The sequence below is a fragment of the Phyllostomus hastatus genome, unplaced genomic scaffold, assembly GCF_019186645.2.
Source record: "Phyllostomus hastatus isolate PE091 unplaced genomic scaffold, TTU_PhHast_1.1 phas_contig_948, whole genome shotgun sequence".
Classification (NCBI taxonomy): Eukaryota; Metazoa; Chordata; class Mammalia; order Chiroptera; family Phyllostomidae; genus Phyllostomus; species Phyllostomus hastatus.
This window is the reverse complement of record NW_025333993.1, coordinates 1,153,403-1,179,897: the sequence shown is the minus strand read 5'-3', so window position 1 is coordinate 1,179,897 and position 26,495 is coordinate 1,153,403. Positions and strand designations below refer to the sequence as shown.

The following is a 26,495-nucleotide window of genomic DNA, read 5'->3' as shown; positions in this document are numbered from 1 at the left end:
GTTCGATTCCCAGTCAGGGCACATGCCTGGGTTACAGGCCATAACCCCCAGCAACCGCACATTGATGTTTCTCTCTCTCTCTCTATCTCCCTCCCTTCCCTCTCTAAAAATAAATAAACAAAATCTTAAAAAAAAAAAAAAAAAGAAAATAACTTGTACCTTAAAAAAAAAAAAGAAAGAAAGAAATTGGAGTGGAGTGAGGATATCAGACCAGATTTGCTTTTGGCACTTAAATTTGGGTAACGTGTGCCTCTGAACCAGCGGTGCACATCCTCTCCCACATTTCTGATGGATTTTAACTTACTTGGCGTGTAATCGGCGCGTTTGGCCGAAACTCCCAGAGCAGGTTCGGCCTGATGAAAAGGAGCCCCGTTCTGCTGCAGTTCCCCGCCCTCCCCTGCGTGCCGGTCGGTTCTTCGGTCGCGTCCGAATTCGTGTCCACGTTTCTCTCCCAAGCCTAAACGTTGTTTATCACAAATGGAAAATTTGACTACGTTTTGTTCCTTGATCATAAAAGCTACACATCCCCCCACTGTGGGAAATTGCTAAGTATTTTTAAAATAAGAAGGAGAATTTAAGTCATCCGGGTTTGTATGACCCAGAGGTGGTTGCTGTGGATGTTTGCACGCGCTTCCTGTGGGCTTATTTCTGCACTCTTGTGGGCAGTTTTTTGAAAATTTAATACATTTAATAAATTTTCAAAAAATGAGGAAATATAATAAACACTCAGCTATCCAACACCCAGAATTAACAAATGTTAACATTTTGTCCTGTTTGCTTCAACTGCTTTTTTAATGATAGAAATCGATCACTTTGGTCAATAAAAAGAAGCCCTGTTTTCCCCCAACCCCTCACAAGGCCACCTCCGTGACTTTGGCTCGTGTTACATCCGTCCTGTCCGGCCTCGTGTGCTCACGCCTCACGCGGGTCCCGTGGACACGGAATGCAGCTGTGTGCACAGAGAGGCGTGCACTGTGGTGTGAACCTGCAGGGGGCGCTCCAACGTGTTTCTCAGTGAGTGAGACCGACGGTTTCCTTCTCCCTTTCTCCCAGAACCCGCAGACAGACACCCGAACCGCAAAGCCCGAGGCCAGCTGCGGACGAAGATAGAATCTGGGGAGGGGACCATCCCCGTGCGCTCGAACGCGAGCATCCAGACGTGGGACGGGGTGCTGCAGGGGGAGAGGCTGCTCACCATGTCCTGCAGCGACAAGATGGCACGGTAAGGGCCCCGGGGACCCCGGCTCTCCCGCTGCGCCAGACTCACCCCTGCTGGTTCCCAGGCCCTTCTTTCTCGGTGTGCCGGTCACCCCCGCTGGCTTTCGGAACAGCGGGGGCTCGTCCCCAGTGTCCCCCACAGCCTTCGAGTGACTGAGGCTCCGGAGGGCCCCAGGACCCTTCGAGGGGACGGAGGTGGGCCTTTGCCCAGGAGGCTCCAGGCGGCCCCTTGCCCGTTGTTGTTGCTGCCGCACGTGGCGTCCGGGGTGAACTGACGCGTCGCACTGGGACGCTTTGAAACAGTTTGCTCCCACGGAAAGCACAGTGCCTCGTTGATCGTCGATGAGACTGCAAGGGTCACACTCACTGTTGAGTTAGTACTTGGGGTGACTGGTGTTTACGTTGTACAAACGACGTGACACCCGTCGCAGGCGTGTTGCTCTGAGCGCCGAGAGCGCCGCTGGTGGGCAGGCCGAGGGGGCGCTGCGGGCACACGTGGAGTTTGCTCCCCGGGAGGGAGGGGGGAACGTTCCTTCAGGGGCCGGCGTCGTCCATGCTCAGAAAACCCCGCTCCTTCGGGTGCTGGCCTCCTTTCCAGTAGTTCTTTGTCTTTCAACAAACGTTTATTTGAAAGAGGTTAAATGGTAGAAAAGTGTGCAAAATGAAAATCTCCTCCCCTTCTGAGCTCCCCGTGGCCTGTTGGGAGTGGGTTCCTGGCCGCTGCCCCAACAGCAGTCAGGGCTGACACACGCGTGTGCGCACGTCTTCTCGGTTGTTCGTGAGCCTTTGTCTTGGCCTTCTCCGCTGGCCCCTGTCGGGGGGGTGCAGGGACACGGAGTCCGTTCCGCCCAGCAGGGGCGCCCACAGGACATGTTTACCTATTACACGCCCTTTGTATGTATTTCCGTGTGTGTGTGTGTGTCCTTGAAAAATACCCAGTAGTGTCACTTCGGGTGTTCGTGCGCATGTTGTCAGTCTGCCGTCAGGGTGCAGAAACCGTCTTGTGCTTCCGATCCCGTCCCGCACCTTGTGTTCTCATGCGCCCCCGTGTCTGGGGGACTCTCCCTGGTGCGGTTGTGAGCGGCCCTCGGATTGCCAGTGTGCCCCAGTCACGGCCACGTCACGGCCACATCACGGTCGTCCCCTCACGGTGGAAACGAGGATTTCCTCAGCCTGCCTCCCCAGTACAGCCCTGAAGTCCCCTAAACGCAGCGCCATAGAGGCCTTGTGCCCTAGGGGTTGGACACGGGGGACCCTCACGCTGTGCTGGTGGGCGTGCCCGGACGGTCCCAGCAGCTGCGCTGACCAACAGTGCGCATGAGGTTAGCTCCCCCGTGTTCCTGACTGGCGTCCCATGGTTTTAGTTTACGTGTCTCTTCCCACAAGGAGCGTCAGCATCTCCTTGACTGCCCGTCTCACCCCCCTGAATGTCCCGTTCACGCCCTGGCCGCTCGGCCTTCGATCTCACGCCCTTTTCGTCTGGATGAGCAAAGTTCCTTTTCAGTCCATGCTGCAGTCCTTAGCGGTGGGGGTGATTCGGTGTCGTCTCCAGGTCCCCCTTGACGGTGTGCCGTCTTGTGTTCCACAGAAGCCCCCAATGTGATGCCACTTGATCCATGAACGTGTCACCCCGTGATTTTCACTTTCAGGGTCTCACCTAAGCAGTTCCTTCTCAAATTCAGGGCCCAGAAATGCTCTCCTGTACGTCTCTCTAAGACCTTTATCGTTTGACCTGCACGTGTAGGCCGTTAATGCGTTTGTGTTGTGAGCAATAACTTAGTTTTCTCGCTCTGACTCGGCGGGCCGGTTTTCCCGGTCCCGCCCGCGGAACAGTCTGTACTTCCTCCCTGGGCTGCGGAGGCTCCTCTGCTGTGGGCTGAGCCCCCCACGAGGGCGGGCCTGTTCCCACACCCTCGGCTCGGGGTCAGCCTGCAGTTCGCCCTCATTGCCCACATTTTATCGTTTCCCTGGCATTTTAATATCTTTAAAGATCTGGTCGGATAAGACTGTCGTTCTCTACCCCTGTTTTGTTTTTTCAGACCTTTGGTAGCTTTTTGTGAACCTCTGTCCTTCTGTGCGTATTTTAGAGTCAGCTTGTCCAGTGTCTCCAGATGTCTTGCTGACATTTTGTACGGAATTACATTGACGTTATGGATTGATTTGGAAAGAATTGGCATAAAGTTAAATCAGCCCATCCATGAATATTGTGTATCTCTCTCCACATTTAATTGTTTTCTTTTATGTCATGTATAGTTTTCCACAAAGATGTTAGGCAACTTTTGACAGATTAATTCCTAGAACTTGATCCTTTCTGTGTTGTTAGTGTGGAGATTATCTTGTTAGCTGCTACACACTCTGTGTGATTATTGCTGCTGGTGTAGACAAACACCATGGATTTCTTTTTACTGTGGTAAAACACATGATATAAAATTACCATCTTACACATTTTTTAAAGATTTTTTTATGACCAGTTGTAGATGCACAACAAAATTAGGATGGGGGTACAGGGATTCCCATGTCCTCTCCGCCCACCCCCACACACCACCTCCGGCAGTCCCCTGGCCCCACCAGAGGGGACTGGTGCGGTCAGCAGGCCTGCACTGACACGGTGTAATCACCCCACACCCACAGTTGACACCAGGGTCACTCTTGGTGGCGCACGTCCTGTGGATTTGGACAGATGTGTGGTGACGCGTGTCCGACGTTCTTTGCGATGTCCAAAACTGGAAGCGGTCCCAGTGGCCCCCGTGGTTCGGGGCTGAGCAGACGACGCTGCTCCACATGGTGGGGGGCCACTCATGCAGGTCCTCCTCCTCCTCATCCTCCTCCTCATCATCGTCATCTGATGCACAGACAATGTGGACAAATCCCAGAATAATGACACAGTGAAAGAAACCAACCAAAAACAGCGCTCACTGTGTGGTTCCACTCCTGCACATTTCTAGAAAACGCAGACTGACCCTCAGTGACAGAAAGCAGACCGGCGGTTGCCTGGGGTGGGGGCCAGCGTGAGAAGGGACAGCACGGAAGGACTGGGACCAGGCGTGAGGAGGGTCTGGGGGCGACGGTCTCCTGGGTGTGTCCAGATGTCAGGCCTGCCCCCTCATTCGCTTCACTGTGGGCAGCACGTTGCATATCAGTGACACCTTGGGGACTCACAGGAGGGGGAATCACAGTGGGAACCAGAAGATGACCGTCAGTAGGTGACAGAAGCACCGTCAGCGGTGGGGTAGGAAGAGAACAACAGGACAAACCCAACTGAGGAGAAAGGGGGAAACAAGGACACCTGGCCAGGAGTGGCGACCAGGGCAGTCCCTGGACAGGGGAGTGACGTCAGCGGAACTTGGGCAGCTCCGACCAAGGACGACGGGAGAGCGGCCAGACCGGTGGGGGCCGCGGTGGGCTGCAGCTGCTTGTGACGGAGAACGAGGCAACTTCATGGCCGAGAGTGCAAAACTCAGATGAAATTTTAAGTTTTCAGAAAAGTGTGCATTTCTAAAACTGACTGAAGTGTAGGTAGACATTTGAAATAGAGTTAAAGTCATTTAAAAAATTAAACCAGTCACCCCACACCCCAGGAGATATTGAAGAACGTCAGAAAAAGGAGGGAGGTACAGGGAGAGGAGACCGCCCACCCAGCTGGGCCCCGCGTGAGGTCCCCACGCCCCTGGGGCCAGGAATCCCTGCTCCCTGCAGTCCCTTTCCGGAGGTTGGAACCGTAGGGACAGGTGGCTCCCAGCTCATGCCATGGGGCTACCAGCACCCCCGCCTCCGAGCCAGACAAGGACAGTAAGGAAAACCAGGTGACGAGCCGCCCTCAGTCATAAAACACACGTACACACGTGATCTCAAGGGCAGCAAACCAAGCCAGCGGTGCACTGTTAATAATTCCGTCAGCTCCCTCCACATCTGTCACTTGAACACGGTTTTAATCAAAGTCTCGTCCTTCTCCGTAGCACCTGGAGGCCTAATCCCAGCCCTCGGATGGGAAAGTCCCGGTGGGACGCGGGGTGGCCGCTGGCAGAGGGTGGTGGTGGCACGAATGCGGGGCCGGAAGGAGACCTGAGGGCGCGTGACGCACCGCCCAGGGTGACGTTCGCCTGCGTGTGAGAGGGAGTGTAAACCAGACGCGAGTGTTACTTCTCTCGCACAGAAAACTCGGTTCAGAAGCAGGCTTTCCAGAGCCGCTGTGGTGAGTGCATGGTCACCCAGAGGCCAGGCCCCTTCTTCCTGTGCCATGTGGCGGGCGCCTACTGTCCTCGGGGTCTCCTGGTGCCCTGACAGGGCCACGTCCCCAAGCGCTGGGTCCAATCCCCAGTAGTGGGAGGGGGAAAGGATGGGCAGTGGGGGCTGGGGGACAGCTGGGTGAGCCCCTGGCCTGCACACAGGGTGCCGTCTGGAATAGAGGGATCGAGGCTCTTGCTCGAAAGAAGGGAGGGACTGTCGGGCAGCAGCCACAGCCTCTGCCACGGTCGGGGCTCGCCAGGGAGATGAACTGGCTGATGAACCGCCCGTAGGAAGACAGACGAGCCCTCCGTCAGCCGCACAGGTGCGTTCCCAACAAGCAAGGACCCGGGTAAAGAGGGGTGGTACCTGGCAGTTTTTATGGCTTCCCCTTTGCAGGCACAGAAAGCCCAATTATAAAGAAAACGTGAATAAATGTGACTAAATTTATATTTTAAAACTTCTTTACCAAAACCCCGTAGATAGAGTAGAGAGAAAAGCCCGTATTGGGAAGAGTTTCAGATTTGCATAAGCGGTAGGTAACCCGGATTATGAAGCAGACCCCCCACAGCTCGGCTCAGTCACACGGGGGTGTTGCTGGCAGGGGCTGGGCTGGGGGTCCTGTGAATGCTCTGTGTCTCGGTGGAATGAGGGTCACACGTGTACGCAAGTCATACTCAGGCGTGCACCCCTGTGATCCGCACCTCCCGCTGTATCCCGATGGCACCGTGTCAGAGGGACAAGCCAGGACCAGCCAGGGGGAAAGGAGGAAGGATGCTCCTAGAGGGGACAGCATGGGGACCACGGCTGCAGCCTGCCCCTCCCAGGCCCTCCAGCACCAGGCACACGGGGCCCGCACCACACGGCTCTCCAGTTCCACGGACCAGGCCGATTCTGACGGGCTGTGGGGCTCAGTGCAGCCCCACGGGCTGCGGGGCGTCCCATGAGACCGCGCAGGCGCCCACACTTCTGTCTGACCGGGCTGCAGGTCCCGGTGCCCTAGACCCCTCCTCAGGCTCGACGACGTGGCTAGAACAGCTCCTAGAACTCTGGGATCACAGTAACTTAATTTACCATTTCACTGTAAAGGATACGAGTCAGGAGCAGGCCTGGGGAAGAGATGCCCAGGGGGTGGGGCACACGGCCCTTCCTGTGCTCCGAAAGCTCCCCGAGCCCCTTGGGTCGGGCGCTAGGCAGATTTCGGTCACATGGCCACAGCTGAGTGCATCATTGGTCATTAGGGATCAACTTGATCCCATTTCCTCTTCACCCTGCTCTGATTCTGTGGTCAGTTCCCCTGGCAACTGGCCCCCATCCTCCTAGAGTCACCTCATTTGCATAAGCCCAGGTGAGGTTGGAAACGGCTTCCTGTTCGGTATCACACCAACAGATGGCCACGGCCGAACAACAGAACGGTCATGGCCCAGAAACAGCGCTGGTGGACGGAGCACCGCCCGCCGTCCGCAGCCCTCCTGTCCTGTCCTGTCCTGAGGGAGTGAAATGATCAGCCCCCTGAGTGGCTGTCACGGTTGAGAGGCAGTGGGCAGGTGCTGGGCGAGATGTCCTGTGTCTCTTGCAGAGGGACAGAGCAGGGCCCCATATGTTCCTGCCTGAGGGGCAGGAAATGGGGTTAGCAGCAGAGGGCCACCTTGGCGGTGGTGGCCAGGGTGGTCCGGGGGAGGCGAGGGAGGGGCAGTGCTACTGCTGGGTCACCCGGCGGGTGGGCCGTTTGGCTGAAGGCAGCTGCCACCCCCCTAGGCGGCACGGGTCACAGTGATGAGAGTGAGCTAACCGTCTCACGGTGAGTTGCGTCAACTGGGCTGTGGGAAGGTGCCGGGGTCTCAGACCTGGTGACCTTGGCCTCTGTGCACTGTGGGAGGAAGCATAGACCACCCTCCTGAGGGCAGACAGCTTATTCATTCAGAGCTGCTGTAGCAGGGGGCCCACCTACTCTGTGTGGGTGAGTGGGGGGGGGGGTGCAGCTCCAGTTGGAGAAGGGGCTCAGCTCAGGTGTGTTGCATGGAGGCTGTGGGCCAGGTAGCCGGAAGTGAGGCCTCCTCTGGTGGGGGGCACCCCGGGCTCTCTCTGGGTGGTCCCAGGTTGGAGGCAGGGACGACTGTTGGGGCGGCCGACCCAGTCCTGACCGTTCTGGGCCAGTGGCCATGGAGGCTGTGCTGGGTCGGAGCTGTCCTGTGACTCCCGGTCGGGCTGGCTGCCGGCCGCTGAGGTACTCAGCTGCTCAGGGCGGGACCGGGCCCTTCACGGATCCGGGGACCTGCCCACGTGGCAGCACTCCGGACCCCGGACCCCGTCCCCCGGGAAAGGGCGGAAGGCAGGTGAAGGAGAGAGAGAGGCCCAGCGGCAGTGAACCCAGCGGGGCCGAGGGAGTGCTCCTCAGCTCCTGTGCGGTTCTGCCCCCCCCCCCCCACCAGCAAGTGTCACCGGCAACCTGCTGTGGACCCTGCAGCCTCCCTGGGGAGGGGGGGGCTGGGAGGGGCTCCCCATTCGGCAGCTGTATGTGCCGAATTTCCCATCTTTGCGCAGGCTCGCTGGGGGCATTTGACAGCGTGGAGCCTGGCTCAGCAGAACAAGGCCCTTGGCCGCCGTGGAGCCCCCCGGCCCGCACTGGGCGTTTCTGCCCCCGGTGAAGTCCTGCCCTCGCTGTCCCTTGTGAGGCCCTCGGGTGGGGTCCTGCAGTGGAGGTGGCGGGTGTGCACGCCGCCTCCCACCGGGCCCTCTGCAGGGCTCCCAGAAGCTCCCGGAACTCTCTTTCGGAGCAGGTGTTCGGAACTAATGGCTTGGAACAGGCGGAGCTCAGTCGCAGTTTTGAAGTGGGCCCTGGGGGGCTGGGTTCAGCCGAAAGGCGGCCCAACCCACACACACACACTCTGAGCTTGCACAGAAGGGGGCCCCGTGGCTTCGGTAGGCGTCCAGTCATGGGTGGCACGCTCTCTCTTGGACGATAGGAAACCTGTGTTTCCGTTTCTGTTGGAGAGGGCGGGAGGAACGCGTTGTAGGGATTGGAGGGTTTGTCGGCTCAGCACGTATTTCTTGACCTGCGTGCACCAGGTACACGGTGTAAGTGTTGGGACAGATCAGTGGGTGCAGCAGACAGCCAGTCCCTCCCTTGGGGAGCTTTCGTGCTGGCGGGGCGGGCGGGGGGCAGGTGATAAAAAGCAGACCTGCAGGTAACGCAGGAAGTTGGCACGGGAGAAGCCTGGGGCAGGACACCGAGAGGGACTTTCCTCAGAGACCAAGACGGGGAGACTGTGGCCAGGAGCCGTCGGGGGCCTGTGTTCTGGGGTGAGGGACCTGAGGGTAGTGGTTCGAGGGGGCATCAAAGGCCCCGGTGGCCTGAGCGTGGGAGGCACCGCGGCTGGCGGGGGGAGGGAGGAGGGGCCGGGTCAGACAGGCCGGCAGCTGTGGAGGTGAAGATGGAGTGTTGGGGTTTTTGTGCAAAAGCGTGACCTGGTGTGGCCTGTGTTTTCACAGGACAGGCGGCTACTGTCGGGGAGGGTGCGGGGATGGGGGCTGTGGGAGAGGGTAAAGTGGTGGGTGGCTCCTGGGGCCGTTCTGAAAGGAGGTCTCTTTCAGGTTTGCGGGCCCCTGGTCGGTGACTGGGATGAGGAGGCGAGTGTGACTGAATTTGGCTTGAGCTGGGTGGACCCGGATGTAAGGCAGGGCCCCTGCAGACGCTGTTCATTCACAGCTCCGACCACCCAGCACAGCCTCCCACTCTCCATGAGGGGCGGAGATTGGGCAGCTGGTGCCCAGTGCTGAGAGTGGACAGAGGGGGAGCACTAATGTCTGTGAATCGGCCTCCTTTCGCTGCCCTGCCCCCCATCTCCGACCAGCGCTGCAGAGGCGGCCCCCTGCGGCCACCTGTCGTCCCACCAAACCTGCCCCACATTGCCGACAGGCCACTCCCCAGAATGCACGGGGTCAGACCCTCTCGGGAAGACACTTCCATTAAATCAGGTGGTGCCACCACCTTCTCGAAAGGCCTTCAGGAGCCTGTGTACCCTGAGGAGCGGCCAGCCCCTGCAGAGGCCACTCCGGTCAGCCTGGCCCTGCCCTCTCCCCAGCCTGTCCCCAGCCTGCCCGCTGCACTGGGCCTGGGTGGGCCTCCCTGCCTCTGCCGCACACCCCCTCGGGGGCTGAGCTCAGGGCCGCTCTCTCAGGGCCCTCCCTGCAGTCAGCACCCTCTTCTGCTTTTTCATGGGACCCCACCACCTGCCACATTGATTTCATCTCAATTTTTAATTCTCGATTCACGTGTTCACCTTTTTACGGCTTGTCCGCATCCAGACAGCCACCGGGCTCTAGGAACACGCGGGTGGTGTCATCTCCGCCCCTGTGGGCTCGGAGCCTGGCACTGAGGGTGCTGGGGTGCAGACTCCGCAGGCCAAGTAGTGTCCCTCCCTCTGTCCTCGGGGCTGGAGAGAGCGAGGGCGGTGGCATGTGGGGGGCGGGGGGTGGTGTGAGTCAGGCAGATTAACGACGGGATCGTCAGTGTCGGGAATGGCCGGTTTAATAAAGCCGAGCAGCCGCTGCCTCTCCCAGCGCCGTGCGCAGGGTCCCTGCTGCTGTGCCCGGCGGGCCAGGCCCGGTGACTGGCTGGTGGCAGGGAGTCTGTCCTGCCCTGTCCTGCCCTGCCCGGCGTGGCTGGCTCTCGCCTCCAGGTGCTAAAGGGAGCCCGACTCCAAGGTGTCGCCAGAGAGGAGGAAAAAGACAGTTTACTATGTTTAAGGATTCCAGAGCGATCGTCTTTATTGGAAATAATATTTACTTTCCCTTTCAATTTTTCTCACAAGAAAGGTGCCTCTCGGACACCGTTAGAACTAACCTTCAGTAAGTACGTTGTGGCAAAAAGTCGTTCCGCAGCTAAAGTGATGTGTAAGTCACACATCACTTTTTCTCTTAACAACTCTAAACCTCTAAGTCAGCTATTTCCGGGTACTCTCATTCTCGTTGGCCGACATCGTGCGGAACGAACGGGGCATCTGTGCAGGAGGCGGGTGGGCGCCGGGGCCCGGCGGGCGCGGAGCCCCCGCTGAGGCGTGGCCCTCTGCCCGCAGGTGGAACGTGGTGGGCATCCAGGGCTCCCTGCTCAGCATCTTCGTGGAGCCGATCTACTTCTCCAGCATCATCCTGGGCAGCCTCTACCACGGGGACCACCTCTCCAGAGCCATGTACCAGCGGATCTCGAACATAGAGGACCTGCCCGCCCTGTACACCCTCAACAAGCCTCTGCTCAGCGGCAAGTATCCCCCGAGTGCGCGCCCACCCCTCCCAGATGAACTTTCCGTGCAGGGTCCGGGTCGCGCGGATACACGCCCCCCCGGGGAAGCTGCCTGTGGAGGAGCCGCCCCGGAGGGCGGGGGGAGGAGGGGGAGGAGGGGGCTGGTCCGGGGCCTGGGAGGGCCGTTCAGCGAGGCCCACTGCCAGGCTCGCCTCTCGCCGTCCGGAGAAGATGGGCAGCCGGGGTGGGGCCTTCGTGCAAGTGGGTTCCCCTGTCCCTGCGGAGAGACTGCCAGATGCCATGGAAATTACACACACTCATTGGCTGTCTGAGGTCAAGCTGGGCTGGGCCACCAGGGTGTGTAGGCATGGTAACCAGCTGCCACTGCAGAGCCAGCCCCTGTGCCAGTGGTGGGTGCCCTGGGTCCTCGCGCCCAGTTTGCTCTTAGGAGGTTGGCCGTGTAATTGAAGTGTGCCCTTGACAGGCCGTGTGTCAGGGATGTGACCGCGGGGACCGTGACAGACTTTTGTGTCAGGGATGTGACCGTGGGGACCGTGACAGGCCCGTGTGTCAGGGATGTGACCATGGGGACCGTGACAGGCCCGTGTGTCAGGGATGTGACCGTGGGGACCGTGACAGGCCCGTGTGTCAGGGATGTGACCGTGGGGACCGTGACAGGCCCGTGTGTCAGGGATGTGACCGTGGGGACCGTGGCAGGCCATGTGTCAGGGACGTCTTGCACTTGCCCTGGGCTCTCACTGTTACCCGTTTGCTGCTTTTCCTTTAGCATTTTAGTGGCTAACTGCGAAGTGAACGAGAGCTTTTGAATTCAAGGGCCTTAACTTCTCAGTTCACTCTTACTTTAAAGGACACAATTAAGGTGCTTGTATCCCATTGAAAATACCATTTCACCTACTTTTTAAACTCAGAACTGAACTCACAGCCCTGAATCAGCCGCGAGTCCCAGTGTGCGAGTGCTCCAGCCGCAGCACGTCGCAGCCCGACTGGGGGGGGCGGGGCTTTCCGGACGCACGGCTCGCCTCGGACAGCACACGCGGAGAGAACCGGGGCGCCCCAGATCGAGTCTCACGGCTCCCTACCCCTAACTAACCCTTGCTCACTAAGGAAAAGGTTAGAGTCTGACAGACCTGACTGTTGGAAGTTGAAACTGTAGCAGCCGCTCCCACCACCGCACGTCCTGGAAGTTTCGGAGGAAGTGCCAGCGTCCCGCTGTGTGTCAACATGCGGGTGTCTCGTGGGCCAGAAAATGGTTCTCCCTGTCTACCGTCTGTGCTCTGCGCCTGAGGGCTTTGTTTAACCTCAGCTGTCACCTGTCTCTCAGATTCGTAGACACTGTCACCTGTCTCTCAGATTCACAGACACTTAGAACACTGCGCGACGTTCCTGGCCCGGAGGGGCCGCTCAGCAGAGGGGTGCCATGGGGACCAAGCCCGTGGCTGGAGGCCGAGGGGACGGGGTCATTTTGCTGAAGGAATATTCTCAGACCCTGAAACGAGAGCTCATTTATAAAAGTCAGGTTATTTTTATCGCCCGATGTATACGAAGTGCACCGATGGCTATAAAAAGGTGCTGAAAAGTAGCCTTTGCAAGAGAGACCTCAAAGCCGTCAATGCGTTCTAGAGTTTGTTAAACAGAGGAAGTAAGTAACAAAATAGAAGAGCCTGCTCTTCGTCCTCCTGTCCCCAGTGTCCCCTCAAACCCCAAAGCCTGAAGCCCCCGCCCCACAGTCGGGGCTGTGCTGAGCCCACACGGCAGGCAGCCGGAGCCTGAGTCGGAGCTGACAGCCTCGTGCCTCGGTTTCTCCCTGTGCCTAGTGACGGGGACAGACCGGACGCCCTCCATCATCCCCTGGGCGAGTGTTAGGATCCCGGGAAGCACAGGGACAGAGCTCAAGTTCCAGGGAGCAGAGCCTTTCTTGACCGCTGAGCCAGGGGGCAGCGGTTTACGGCTTCACAGTCTGTTGGAAATGCAAGCTGTTTGAGGTGTTTTACCTTGGACAGATGCTTTGTGTTGGAAACAGTGGGATTTTGCCGTTGTTTTTCCTTGAAGAGAGCTCCAGTTCGCGCCGCAGGTCGCTTTGGGGAAGACACCTGCACGCAGGGCACTCCTGCGAGGTCCACAGAGGACGAGGCGGCCGAGGGCCGAGGGGGGTGGAGAGGCAGAGAGGTCCTCCCCTGTGGGCCGCACGGGGCTGCCCGGGCTGCGGAAACCCACTGTTCTCACAGGTGGAGGGAATTGAGTGCGAGGATCCGGTGGGAGAGTCCTGGCGTCTCAGCTGTGGGAGCGCACACGCCCGTGGCTGGGACACGGGGGCTGTCCCCTTGGGTCCCCTGCTGTGCCTGCGCGGCGTGCATGCGTCTGTGCCGCAGTTCGCCCCCCGCTCGCTGTGCTGTTCTGTGCATGTTCTGCCATAGCAGTCGCCTCCACCTTAAAGCGGGAATGATGCACGGCAGTGCCCGGAGAATCGCAGGGTCCTAGGGAGGGCAAAAACGGTCGCAAATTCAGCACAGAGGATAACTAAATCACCTGAAACAAGATGACCTAAAAACCAAGCAAGTCAGGTAGGCCCTTACTAAGAAATGTAGTGATGGACTGTTTTAGAAAGCTGTCTAGGCTAGAGTAAGAATTTCACGTGACTTCAGCATGAAGAGCACATCTGGACTCTAAGAGAGGACCGTGGAGGGCAGCCGCGGGCCGTGTGGGTCTCTGCTGTGCGCGCTGGCCCTCCCTCCCTGGCCCCTGGGGAGGGGAAGCCTTTCAGACGCACTCCCTCTTCTCCCCGGGTCCCTTCCACGCCTGCATCTGCCGGCTTCAGAGCAGCTCCAGCTTCCGACTCCCATCGGCCCCGAGCCCAGTGCCTGACCAGCCCTGTTTGCAGTCCCGGTGCTGGAGAGAAGTCCAGAGGGAAGGCCAGGGAGTCTCAGCTGTCCCAGGGCCTGGTGACGGGCAGGCTGCCCCGGGGCCACAGGGGCGGCTCCCCCAGTGCTGGTTTTCCTGATGCCGTGGCCACAAAATACCGACCAACAGGGCAGCACAGGGAGTGCCTCCTAGTGATGCTGTCTGGGCTGGGGCATCTCTGGGAAGATGGGGCAGGGGGCCACTGCTGGTGGGCCAGAGAGAAAGCCACATGCCTCCCCCCACCTCCCCCACCACCTCCCCCACACCCCCGGCCAGGGAACGCAGTGTCTCCATTTACAGCAGTTGGTGAAACTCAGACTCATGTGTCTGCATCACGGAGCTTTACATGGGAGTGGGGGGGGCTGTAAATACGAATGAGGGTGGGAGAAGGTGTGTGTTTTCCAGGCAGGAGTGGGCCCCCGAATGGTGGGGACCCTTTTCCCCTGTCTGGAAGCAAGAGTCTCACCGCAGGCCCTCCCCCAAGGGGAGCAAAGTCGGAGGGGTGGGGCGGGGGCGGGGTGGGGCGGGGCGGACCAGGGCGGACCAGGTTCGGCCCACAGACAAAACCTCCTCCCTTTCATCGCGCCTGCCTTCTCTTCTACCTCCCTAGTGATTTTCTCCTGTCCTTTTGCTGCCTGGATTGCAGTGGCCTTTTCTCTTTTTCCGTACCTGTGGTTTGGAAGTTCTAGGTCTCACTTCTTTTTTGCCCAGTGTTGCCCCTTAATTTTTAAACAAATGAGCACTTAAAAAAACCAGCATCGGTAATTAATCAGTATGGATAACAACCCCAGCCCCAGAGGAGCTGGAAGCTCAGGCAGGCTTCGCCCTCCTTCCTTCCCACCTCATCCTCGTAGATTCTGGCGGCGTTGCCTGGAGGTTTAGAAAGTCTTCCCGAAAGCCTTCCTCACAGGTCCCCCCGCCGCACTGTCAGCCCTTGTTTGGACACACGTACGGGCCACAGTCCCTCCCCGATCACTGTGCGTTCAGGGTCAGTCTTCACGTTGCCGGGACAGAGTGGGGTGGCTGTCCCGGTCGGCTTGGGAAGGTGCCCCCCAGGCAGTGCCCCCACCCTGCGCCGCCCTCGCCCGGCACCGCCTCGGGGTCTGCAGCAGCCGGCACCTCCCTGGGCTCCTGGGCTCAGAGCCACCTTGACCTTCTCTCCCGCCAAAAGATTCCCATTTTGTTTTCTCTCTGGTAGCATTACATTTATCCTTTCCCTTAAAACTCAGACGTTTCCCCAGAGAAAGGCCAGGAGTGTGGCTGCATTTCTCCCCCTCCCCCGGACTCCTCTGAGCGCTTCTACCTGGACGACCTCACCTCCGGATGGGAGAGACTTTCTCCCGTTTTTGTCTCCAGCTGCTGCTTGTGCGCCGTCTTCTCTGACAGTGTCAGTCCAGATTCTCCTGCGGCACCCTGTCCTTTGCCATCCCTACTGTCTGCCCGCGCTCTGAGGAAGCTGACCTGCCCGGTCACGGCTGCACACGGGCATTCTGCCCACGGGGGCGGTTGCTGTCTGGGTTAGCCAGTGCCCGGGACCCTGGCTGTGTCGCAGCCACACCCTCGCAGTCTCCCAGTCCCCGCCTGCTCAGCGTCTCCGTTCTGCGTGACCCACTGTCTGGGCTTTCTCGTCTCCTGCGTCCCAGAGAAAAACGTCCTGGTGACTGGAGCCCAATATAGGGTTGACCAGAAAGTTCGTTTGGTTTTTTTCCGTAAGATGGCTCTAGTAGCGCTTAGCTATCTTTAACTTTGTTCAACAAACTGTTGGTAGATTCTATTGTGGCAGCTGTTGTATTGGCATGCATTTAAAAAATGTATCAAAACTGGTGAATTTTTGTGTAGCTATTTTAACATTGAAGATGGAAGAAAATAAGTAACATTTTTGGCATATTATGCTTTATTATTTCAAGAAAGGTAAAAATGCAACTGAGATGCAAAAAAAAAAGATTTGTGCAGTGTATGGCGAAGGTGTTGTGAGTGATCGAACGTATCAAAAGTGGTTTGTGAAGTTTTGTGCTGGCGATGTCTCACTGGGTGGTGCTCCAGTCAGGCAGACCAGCTGCTGTTGATAGCGATCAAATCGAGACATTAATTGAGAACAACCAACATTCTACCATGTGGGAGACAGCTGATACGCTCAAAATATCCAAATCCACAAAGTTACTGGTGAAAATGAAAAATGCGTCTTTTATTTGACGGAAAAAACCTGAACGGACTTTTTGGCCAGCACAGTAGTTTCCCGAGTGTGATTGGGCATCCCCGACCGGAAGGAAGCTGCCCAGCTGAGGAGGACGGCCAGCACCTGCCGTGGACAGGGTGACGAGGGTCCGCGTGATGGACTGACCCAAATGACCTTAGACTGTCTGTAGACTCAGGGTTCTACAGGATGTGCTTTGCCTGTGTTTTGTTTGTTTGTTTGTCTGTTTGAACATTCTGTATAGGTGACCTTGATGGTAAAGCAGCATTCCCAATTTTACTGACGACCCCTCTGAGGACTTCTCAGCAATACCAGTTGTTGTACTGGGATTCGTCTGCAAACCATGCCCGGGGCATATGCACACTCCCCTCCTCCGTCCCCCGGGGGTGTTGTCGGCCGGGTAGGGACTTGCGGGTAACTGCGCCCAGTCCTGTGTTGTCCGGGCCATGCAGGCTGGGCGGGAGCCCTGCCGGCTGCCCTGCTTCCTCGTGACATGGGGCTCATCCCGGCCAGGCGGCCAGCAGCGCACACTGCACTTTCTGGACCGGAGACTCAGGCTCCTTCCTGACACTGTGTGTCAAAACCCCAGGGTTTCAGCTGTGAAGGAAGTCTTATTTGGCCCGTGGTCCCCTGTGCAGAGCCCTGGGCACCCGTCTGGGCCTGGGGAAGCGGCGGGAAGGCGGTGGGGGAGGCCGTGAGAGCGGGGCGAAGCCTGCTGCCCGGCCACTGCAGCTGCTCGCCACCGGACTAGGCCCAGTTCCTCCCTCCCCAGCTCAGGGCTGTGGTCCTCGGCGGAAACCGGGGTGGGAGTCCGGAGGGCGCTCTGCTCCCAGTTTCAGTGGCAGGCGGTCTCACAGCTTCTGGGGCCCGAGGGGCCAGCAACACCGAGGACCTGGGAGGCCCGGGCGGGTGGCCGGTGTCACCATCACTGTCAGGCGCTGCACACCAGGTTCCTTACGCTCCAGCCCCTACCCAGGTCTCTGTCTGCAGAGTAAAGGTCGCTTTCAATCGAGACTGTAAACGACACATCTTCCGGGTCGATGAACACACGACAGAGAGCTTCTGCGGCAGAAGCCCACGGCGACCCGCGTGTCTGTCCGTCATCATCGTGCATGTAATGCGCTGTGACCGCCCGTGGGCAGGTGAGGCGCTCCCAGGGAACGCCCTTACGAGGGGGCCCCGAGTGAACGCTGGCTCTTCGGGCTTCGAGTCTGGCGTCTAGCCAGTTCGGCTTCTCTGTACTTTCGTTCCAGGAGTTCCGACTCTTGGAATTCACAACAGCAGAGACTCTCGTTTGCAGCCTTGGGGGTCCTGCTTGCCCTGGTTTCCGCACGGTGGCCTGTGATTGGCTCCTTACCCCAGTGCTCGCTTGCAGCCCTGGAAAGACCCGCTCTCCCTGGGTGTCGGGCCACTCGGGGCGTCAGCCCCCGGGACTCGGAGAAATGTGCTCTCCTGACCACACTGGGGGTATTCTGCCCCAGAAAAGGCATGTGGTTAGCGCTGGAAGCCCGAGCTAGCTGTTTTTGTTCTGCCTTATTTTCTCCATTTTTCCATTTATTTAGCTTAAAATACAAACAATATTCGTACTATTAGGATCTTACTTTTTCAGGCAGTTAATTGGCCATTTCTGGTTGCGATGCACAATGGTGTATCTCTGAGGTTGGACTGTCACTCAGCGGTGACCCTTGGTGAGGACCTGACCACACAGGAGTCCAGACCTGCGAGGACGGTGACACAGTGCGAGCACTGCCCACTCGCGAGCGCCGCGGTGCCACTGAGCACCTGGAAACCAGGTGCCGAGCAGAACCACCTTGTGAAAGGTCCCTCCCTGGCCCCTCTCTGTGGGGCTTCGGAACGTGACGCTCAGAGGTGCACAGGAGCCCCACTGAGGGACGGAGTGACTTCCAGTTCCGAGGGGAAACCGTGCTCATCGAAGCATTTTCTATCTAATCAAATCGTGGTCAGGCATTTCGATAAAGTAAGGATGATCAGATTTTATTCAGAGATTCAGAGGATCTATCTACAGTGTATATTTTTGGAGGAAAAAAATATCCGGATACTCTAGCAAAGCGAAGCAGACATCCGAGAGAGGAAACCGTGGGACCCAAAGAAAAATCCCGTAGGAACCTGGCGCCGCGGCAGGACCCCTCGGGGGAAGTGAACGCACTCTCCCAAGTGGTTCGAGGAGCCGGGGGGCCTGTAACGGGGAAAGAACAGCAGAGACTCAGGAGACAGAGACTCCAGGACACCCGAAGAAGAGCCGTTCAGGGAAGGGGGGGCTGAGTTCAAACCGCAGAAGACTGAGGCCCGCGACGGTCAGTTCTCACCGTCCCCCTGACTGGCCATGGCGCCCAGAACATGTGTTCTCCCTGGGGGAGCCAGGGGCGTCTGCAGGGGAGGTCGGCATCGATGGTGCACTCCGCAAAGCAGACCGCCTCCCCAGGGTGGGTGCTCGCCCATGCTGGGTCTGCCGAGGCTGGCCCACGAGGAGCTCACCCCTTTTTCCTGCCTGGCTGATGGAGCTGGCGGGCCGTCCCTCCTCACCATCCCCTGCTGGCCCGGACTCACACCCCGGCCCTGGTTCTCTGCCCGGGACTCAGGCGGAGCTCCGCCTCCAGCCGCCCTGTGTGCCCAGCTCGCACGGGGCAGGTCCAGGGACTTCCCAGCCTCCGCCTCCTTGGGAGCCAGTCCATCCTCGTGACTCTCCACACGCCCTACCGTTCTGCCTCCCTGGGGACCCTGCCTCGCACAGGTGTGGTTTGGAGCGAGTGCCGGCAGTTGGGGCAGAGACTCCATCTGGTGCTGAGGCCTCAGCGGCCTCCCCTCAGTGCCAGACTTGACCACGAATTAACACTTTCTCTCCCGAGTCTGTCACTCTGCTCGGCCCTGAAGTGCCACACGAGGCCATGACTCGTTGGATCCAGCCTCACTGCCTGCGCAGGTTACTTTGCTCTGGAACTGAACGTCAGCCGCAACGCGGGAGTAGGAAAGGCCAGGGGCCTCGGCCGCGTGGGGGTGGGACTGGTCAGCAACTCTCCAGTCAGAGAGGAAACCGGGCTGAGCCGGTCTAAGCCTGCCCCTGTCGGACGTGGCAACTGGAGCTGCAGGCACGCTCAGCAGAACCGTGGCCTTGCGTGGGTGCACGAGAATCCATGAACGAAGCATTCGGTTCCGGAAAGTGTGGACATGCAGTGAGAAAACATGTGGAGAGGTTGGATCTTGCATCTCGGGTGTCGGGCGTGCGAGGGGGTGGCCCCGGCGCCGGGGCCTGAGGTCAGACGCGGCCTGCCGTCCTGCACCAGCCGCCCCACTTTCCCGCTCTGTCGCCCGAGCGACTCAGAAGTGCTGTGCAGTCTGTGGGCCTTCCCCCTGCTCCCAGCAGATAGCGCGTTTCTGGGCAGCGGGAGGTGGTGCTGGACCGGTGCAAGTCCGCCCTCCACCCCCGCCCCGCCCCCGGTCCCGCACGCCTGCCGTGAGGGGCTCTGCATGACCTCGCTCGTCCCTCCCCTCCAGGCATCAGCAACGCAGAAGCGCGGCAGCCGGGGAAGGCACCCAACTTCAGCGTCAACTGGACGGTGGGCGACGCGGCCGTCGAGGTCATCAACGCCACGACGGGCAAGGACGAGCTGGGCCGAGCGTCGCGCCTGTGTAAGCACGCGTTGTACTGTCGCTGGATGCGTGTGCACGGCAAGGTACTGAGGCGCCCGCCCCACCCCCACGCGTGTCCCTGTCGCAGCCCCGCCGCCATCCTCCTGGCCCTTCCAGACCTGCTCCCTCTGGCGCCGTCCGGCCCAAAGTCCGGCCCAAAGTCCAGCCCTGGCCCTTCACACTTACAGCAGCTCAGTCAGAGGCCGCTTTGCCTTCCCCACCCCTCCTGCCAGGAACCGCCTGTCCCCTCCAAGAGCAGGCGCCCAGAGGGACAGGCGTTGCTGGGCTCAGTTAGCCCGCCGGGAGGGACTGTAGACCTTTCCTCTGCAGCAGCTGCAGCAGCAGCAGCAGCAGCAGGGCCCCCTTTTCACCCAATAGAACCTTACGTAGTAAATCAGTGTATTACTAGTTTTCACTGACTGTGAGTCAGGTCTGTAGCGTTTACTATGAAGCTGGCCTTGACCTTGACCTGGAGGAACAGACAAGTTGCAGCAGCGCACACATGAGGTGCCAGCCAGGGGCGGGGGGTGCCCCGGTGACCACGAGTGCGCGACACCGTGGTTTCTGAACAGCTGCAGCGCTGGGAGTGGGCGTTGGAATCCACTGTCTGCGGGCGGCCGGGAGCACTGCCTGTTCACCCGCAAGGCTGCTCCTCGGGGTGGGAGCACGGGCCCTCGGACGGGGCGCCCAGGCTGCTCCGTGTGAGGACGGTCCCTCTGCGGGAGGCCCCCCCACACACACATGGTGGCCCCACCCCCACAGGCCAGCACAGTACTAAGTGTCATTTTTGACCATGATCTTGAGTTTTAGCTTCTCCTGTTACTTCTTAAATGGTTGTACTTGTCCTTTGTCTTCGCACAGGTCCCCTCCCACTTACTGCGCTCCCGGATCACCAAACCCAACATGTACCATGAGTCCAAGCTGGTGGCGAAGGAGTACCAGGCGGCCAAGGCCTGCCTGTTCCGGGCGTTCGTCAAGGCTGGGCTGGGCGCCTGGGTGGAGAAGCCCACGGAGCAGGACCAGTTCTCGCTCACGCCCTGACCGCCGGCAGGGACTCGGGGGTGCCCGGTGTCGGCCCTGTCCCCAGAACCTCCCGTCTGCAGTGGGGGCGGGGTGGGGTGGCCAGGGTGGGGCGGGGTGGCCGGGCCGGGGCCGCCCTCGGGCCCCTCTGTGGCACCCTGTCCCCGCCCAGTTGCTGGTGACGGCGTTCAATCTCAGTTTACGATAGAAATCGAGTTCTACCAAGTAGGGCTTCCTGAAGCTTAGGAAATAGCAATTACTTTGTGTGAAATTCTTGAATAAATAATTTATTCAGAGCTAGGAACGTGATTTATAAAATAAGAATTATGTCAGGTTACCCTTATGCCACATTATTTTAATTGCAAAAAAGAGCATTTATATATATTATATATATATATGTGTGTGTGTGTGTGTGTGCAGGAACAGAGGAGGCAGAGGCAGGACATAGTCACCTAAAGGAAGTCCCCGGGGGCACACTTCCCAGCAGTACTGCTCCCTTCAGGCGGGTCCGCGGCGTCCGGCCAGGTCCCTGTAGCGTCTGTTCTTCCAGAAGCTTCTATGCCCCTCGCAGGACCCAGACACCTTTTCTTAGTTGCTTCTGAATAACCGGGTATCAATGTGGCATTCCCTTGAGTTCTGAACCAGTGTTTAACCCGGGGGCCTAGCGGGCAGGGGTCAGGCCACCGCACAATAATCAGCCTGACCCCACCCCTCCCTCGGGGCCCAGCGGACCTGAGCGGCCGCCCAGAGGTCTTCATGGGACCACACGAGAATTGAGTCATAGACGTTCATTTTGGAAAACACCACTTAAGACATATTTCTAAATTATTCTTTCCAGCTTTATCAAAGACGTGTTTGAAAAACAAGTATTCGGGCTGAAAGCTGGTGACACAGCAGGCTGCAGGCGTGGTCGTGGCAGGGAGGGGGTGCTGCTGGCATCCGGGGGGGCCCAGGGGCTTTGCCCCACACCCTACAGCACACAGGACGGCCAGGGCGGCTGAGCGAGGGGGTCAGGCGGTTCGAGGCCCGGCACCGCCCGGCCTGTGCTTGGAGACCCGGACCAGCTACCGGTCGCCTCCACTCGGGGCCAGAGCGGAGCGGACCGAGGGCGCGCTCCCACCTCCGGCTGAGTTATGGCCGTGTGGGGTCCCACGGTGCCAGGGGCAGAGACGGACACCCCCCACCCTGCAGCGAAGCCCAGGGTGTCGCCTGTGTGGCATCAAGGTGTGCACCTGGTGTCCTGTGTCCTCTCTGGCCCAGAATGTGAGGAGCAGGAGCAGATCTTGGAGCCTGCAGTGGTCACATCGAAGGGGGTGCGTCCTGGGGGCAGGTTGCTCTGGCCTGGGACCCACCAGGTTCCGGGTCAGGCGCTGCCCGCACCAGCCTGCCCCCTCGTGTAGGGCAGGTTGCTCAACCTGAGCCAGTCAGAGGCCGGGCTCAGGCCCCCGTCGCATAGGCTGTGGTCTGGGTGCCACGCTCTGGCGTTCTCTCCCCGTCACGGGACGGGTGTCTGGGGGTGCCGGCCCCTCCCCACAGCAGGCGCTCCCGTGCCCAGAAAAGCATTGCGAGAGGCCCTGTGTTTTTATTCTTCTCTCTAAAAATGGTATTTTTTCTAATGGGGATTGGGAGATGCACTTAGTTTTTAAAAAAGGCATGGATTTTGATGACGAAGCCCAGTGGAAATACATTCCGTAGACACGTACTATCCCATGTGTCTGGCCCTCCCTCCCGTCAGGGAGGGTTGTTGATGTCAGCACGAGTCTCCCTCCAGCCCCAGGTGACCGGGTGCCCTACCGTGTCGGTCCCCATGGCCCCTGAGCTGTGTGATTTTCCTGGGCCGAGTCTGTGAGACCCGCCAGAGCAGGGCGGTGCTCTGAAGGCACCCAGGTCTGACCCATGGTTGCCAGGTAGGAAGGTGGGAGGTCGGGGTGGGCGGTGGCCAGGGGGCCTGCACAGGACAGTCTGCCTCCCACTCCTCCGAGAGCAGGGCGGGGAGAGCCGATCACCTCCTGCAGGAGACAAAGCAGGAGACCCGGCACTTTCAACCGCCCCTTCCTCCTGAGCTCGCCGTGCGTGAGACACACAGCCCCGTGTGCTCGGGCGTTAATCTGCACCTGACGCCCTCCGCCTGGACTGGAGAAGCTTCACAGACCAGTTGCAACAACCAAGGGCTTGGCTTTTTTGAGAAAAATGTTAAATGTGAGGACCCCTGGCGAGCGAGGGTCAGGAGGGGCTCCGCGCTCTTGTGTCAGCCACCCCCAGAGTGTCGGCCCCATGGGAACGCTGGCCGCTGTCCACCCCAGGCCGCCGGGCAGCCGTCCTGCTGGCGGGGAGGTGGCGTGAAGAGAAGGTTCAGCTGGGGGGGCACATATGGGACGGGAGCTGGGCTCCCCCAGGTCGGGCCGAGGCCGAGGGATGCGTCCCAGCCGCGTGGCTGGGCCCCGCCCCTGCTCAGGGTCAGAGTTCACCTGCTCTCAGGCTCGGACACCAAAGAGCTGCGGTTCTGATTCCGGGTCTTAATTCCACGTTTCACCCTCTTTTCCTACTTTGGAGATTTGTATTGGGATCAAAACAGTTATTTTAAAGTGTCCAAGCCAACATCTCACAAGGTATTGATTTCTCTGGAGTTTAGTTTTGTTCAGATACTGTCCCTGGTCTGCAGGCGGGCGGACCCCTCTGTAAAGACAGCGCTAACCGTGCGGTGCGCCAGGTGGTCTCACCGCGGGGGCCGGCTCCGGCCCCGCCCAGCACCGGTCTAAGAGCGGGGCAGGGCCTGCTGTGCCGAGGCAGCGGGCTCCTGTTCTCACGAGAACCCAAACCAAAATACAACTCGGGTGCATCTTCTCCTTTCTAAATACCCACACCAAAATATAAGGTCCGCCCCAGACGTACGTACATTTGATCCAGCAAGCAAGAAAATTAGCTGGCTTCTCCATCTGTCAACTCCGTGAAATCTCTCCAAAGGTTTCTTCTCACCACCCCAACTGTATCAATGGGGAAGGGCAGAGTCCGTGTGACCGTGCGTGTCCAGTTTTGTGTGTCCTTGTCCCTGGTGTGTCCTGTGGCCCCTCCCCGTGGCCCGAGGCCAGCTCACAGCACACAGTATGTCCACACAGTGGGAGGGAGAGGAGGGGTCCCGGCCTGACCCGACCGTGACTTGGCGTCCTGTCTGGCGACAGGGTCTGCACATCCCTGCTCACTGTTGGGGCTCCAGCGTGGGCTGACGGGGCACAGGGGACGGAGGGTGTCCTGGACATGACCGTGAACAGCTCGCCCCGTGGCATGTCCGTGGGGTGAGCCCTGAAAGCCGTCGGCCTCTCTGGACTCGAGGTCATCTGCTCCTGATCTGACTTCCGAGTGTGGACACTGTGTGAACGTCGTTCAGCCAGGAAACTGCCGCTGAGACACACCCCTCGGTGTTCCCGTTTGTATATTGATGTATATACCACACGTCACCACCCGCATGAGCTCCTCACGCACCGAGACCGGCGGGGCCGAGCATGAGACGCTGTCACGTAGACCAGGGATTTGCCGTGTCCTCAATAAAACAAGGCGTTTCACTACCACGGTGTCGCTGAGAGTTTCTCTCCCTCCTGGCTGCTGCTCCCCTCGGCCCGCTGACCCGCCAGGCTCAGAGTCGGTCGCCGTCTGGTCCGGTCAGCTGTGCCAGCTGTGCCGCACCGGCGCATCCCCATCTGGGGACAGGCTTTCTGGGTCCCCTCGCCCCTCAGATTCTCGGCTTTCCCCCCATTTTCCCAAGCGTGTCAGCAGCTCCCACACACGAGGTGTGCGGGGGACAGTGAGAGCCGCCCCTGCTGGGTCCCTTCCACGAAGACGGGTGATGACATGCGCCCAGTTGCCTGCAGGACATGGGAGGATGACGTGGATGGGGGTGGGGGACACAGGAAAAACATAGATGCCAGCAACAGGCCGTGAACTGGGGGGACTGGGTGTTGGGGCCCGGGACCAGACAGAGCAGGCAGGCCCAGGGAGGGCGGGGCGGATGGGGCGTCTGGGCCCAGGGGAGAAACCCAGGTGCCCAGTGAGAAGCGCAAATTGTGTTATTCAGGACCAACTCACACAGCAAACCAAGGGGGACCCGGCTGAGGTGCGGTGCTCCTGTGGTCTCGAGGAGGCTTGGACGCACCGGGGAGTGGTGGGGGGCCCGGGTCTGGTCACAGTGCGTGGAAGATGGGATTTGGGGTGATTTTTGGTTGGTTTCTCTTTTCTTTTACTTATGTGTTTGCCAATGTATCCACAATTAAATGAAGAACAGACGTGAAAATGTTTTGGAAAGCCGAAAGCCCCATGCCAATAAAAAGCAGCTCCGTCCCAGGCAAATGATTTTCTCTGTTGTGTCAGTTTTGAATCTGTTCTTTCTTCTCACTCGATAAAAGCAACAGAAAAATGAAAACATGTTGCTTTAGAAAAACAAATTAGGCGTCAGAGAAGAGATGGAGGTGGGCGGGCGACGTCTTACGAGTTTAGTCCAGGTTCCGTGGCGTCTTCTGTGGCCCTCGGACTTCACGTCGGGGGCGTGACCATCCACATCTGCCCTGGGGCGGGTCTCTGAGCCCCACAAAGACCCCACCCTGGAGGAGCTCTGGTTCTCCGGGGGAAGGACCCAGGTGAACACGCTGGGCAGACCTGTGTGCAGGGGAGCCTCGGGAGAGAAGAAATGGCTTCTCTGGGGCGGTTTGGAGGCTGAAAGAGCAGTTATGTGATAAATCATTAAATTATTTAATAATTAACTAAAATGTAGCATTAAACACTGAGTTTTAGTTAATATCAGCCCTGGCTGGTGTGGCTCAGTGGGTTGAGCATCATCCTATACACTGAAAGGTTGCGGGTTTGCTTCCTGGTCAGGGCGCATACCCAGGTTGCAGGTTTGGTCCCTGGTCAGGGTGCATGCAGTGGGTGGGGCGGGGGGTCAGCCAATCAATGTTTCTCTCTCACATCGATATTTTGCTCCCTCTCTCCCTGTCTTCCCCTCTCTCTAAAAATCAGTAAGCATGGCCTGGTGAGGATTGTTAAAAATTAGTATCAGTAAAAGCAGAGGTTGCTGGCCGGTCGGGGGTTCTGTCCAGCAGCAGTGTGGGGTACTGAGGCTGAAGTTCCAGGAATTTGGGAGCAGTGGGCGGACACAGCCATTGTTTAAAATCATGTTATACAAACTCACAGTCATACTAACAAACATGATGAGTGAATGCTCAGAACTCATCACTTCTACTTACTCCGCTGCACTCCCCTGCCTTCTGTGCCTTCGTGCTGTGAGGGCCACCCAGTGTTGGGCGCCCTCACCCTGCCCTGTCTGCGGCATGCTCAAGACAGCGCCCGGGCAGCAGCCTGGTGCCCCGCAGATGCCCGCTTGGGGCCTGATCTGCTGCTGTGATCGTCTCTTGACCTAAGAAGGAAGGGGATGCTGAAAACACAGATTGCATTTAAAGTGCCCCCATGACATCGTGAATGGCACAAAAACTTGACGTTCTTGCAACATCTGGAAACTATCACCCGGGTGAGGAAGAGAGCCCCCTGTGGGCCCAGCACAGCTCCAGCAGGTGTCCTGTGGCTTCACCGGCACCTGAGACAGGTGACACGTGCCCCGACGCTGCTGTGAGAGCCACACTGGCCCGTCAGGCTCCACCCTGCCCGGGCTGTGGACACCAGTGACCCACGAAACGACAGCGCCTCCCGGAGGCCCAGCGGCTCTGTGGGATTGACAATAGCATGTCTTATGTGTTATCGTTATTTATGAAGTGTGTGCTGCCTCTTCAAATCCATAAAACTGACAACCTCACGAACTCAGATATGTGCATACGGGGGGTGGGGCCCAGGGTTTGGCAGGTGCCAGCAGCCGCTGGGGGAAGGTGTTCTCCCAAGCAAACTCGGGGCCCTGCAAGGCCCTGTGGGGGTGTGGGGCCGAGTCTGAGGGTCAGTCAGCCTCTGGCCGTCACTTCCCCCGCCTGATCCCACCCCCAGGACTGTGAACGTGTCTCGTGCAGCGGCAGAGGGTGAGGCGGGACCCGAGGG

General features: G+C 59.0%; 1 protein-coding gene across 4 annotated transcripts in view; it reads left to right on the top strand.

The window, feature by feature from the left end:
• Window positions 1–20,761, top strand: part of ADARB1 (adenosine deaminase RNA specific B1) — a 103,520-nt gene extending 82,759 nt beyond the window's left edge. For 3 of the 4 annotated variants that reach the window (XM_045852450.1, XM_045852451.1, XM_045852452.1), the window contains exons 8-11: window positions 1,054–1,222; window positions 10,521–10,702; window positions 19,311–19,489; window positions 20,307–20,761. In XM_045852450.1, coding sequence (XP_045708406.1) covers window positions 1,054–1,222; window positions 10,521–10,702; window positions 19,311–19,489; window positions 20,307–20,486 — 710 coding nt within the window. In that variant the 3' untranslated portion in view covers window positions 20,487–20,761. The remainder of the gene's footprint in view (window positions 1–1,053; window positions 1,223–10,520; window positions 10,703–19,310; window positions 19,490–20,306) is intronic. The other variant, XM_045852453.1, reaches the window with a different exon arrangement.
• Window positions 20,762–26,495: the final 5,734 nt, after the last annotated feature.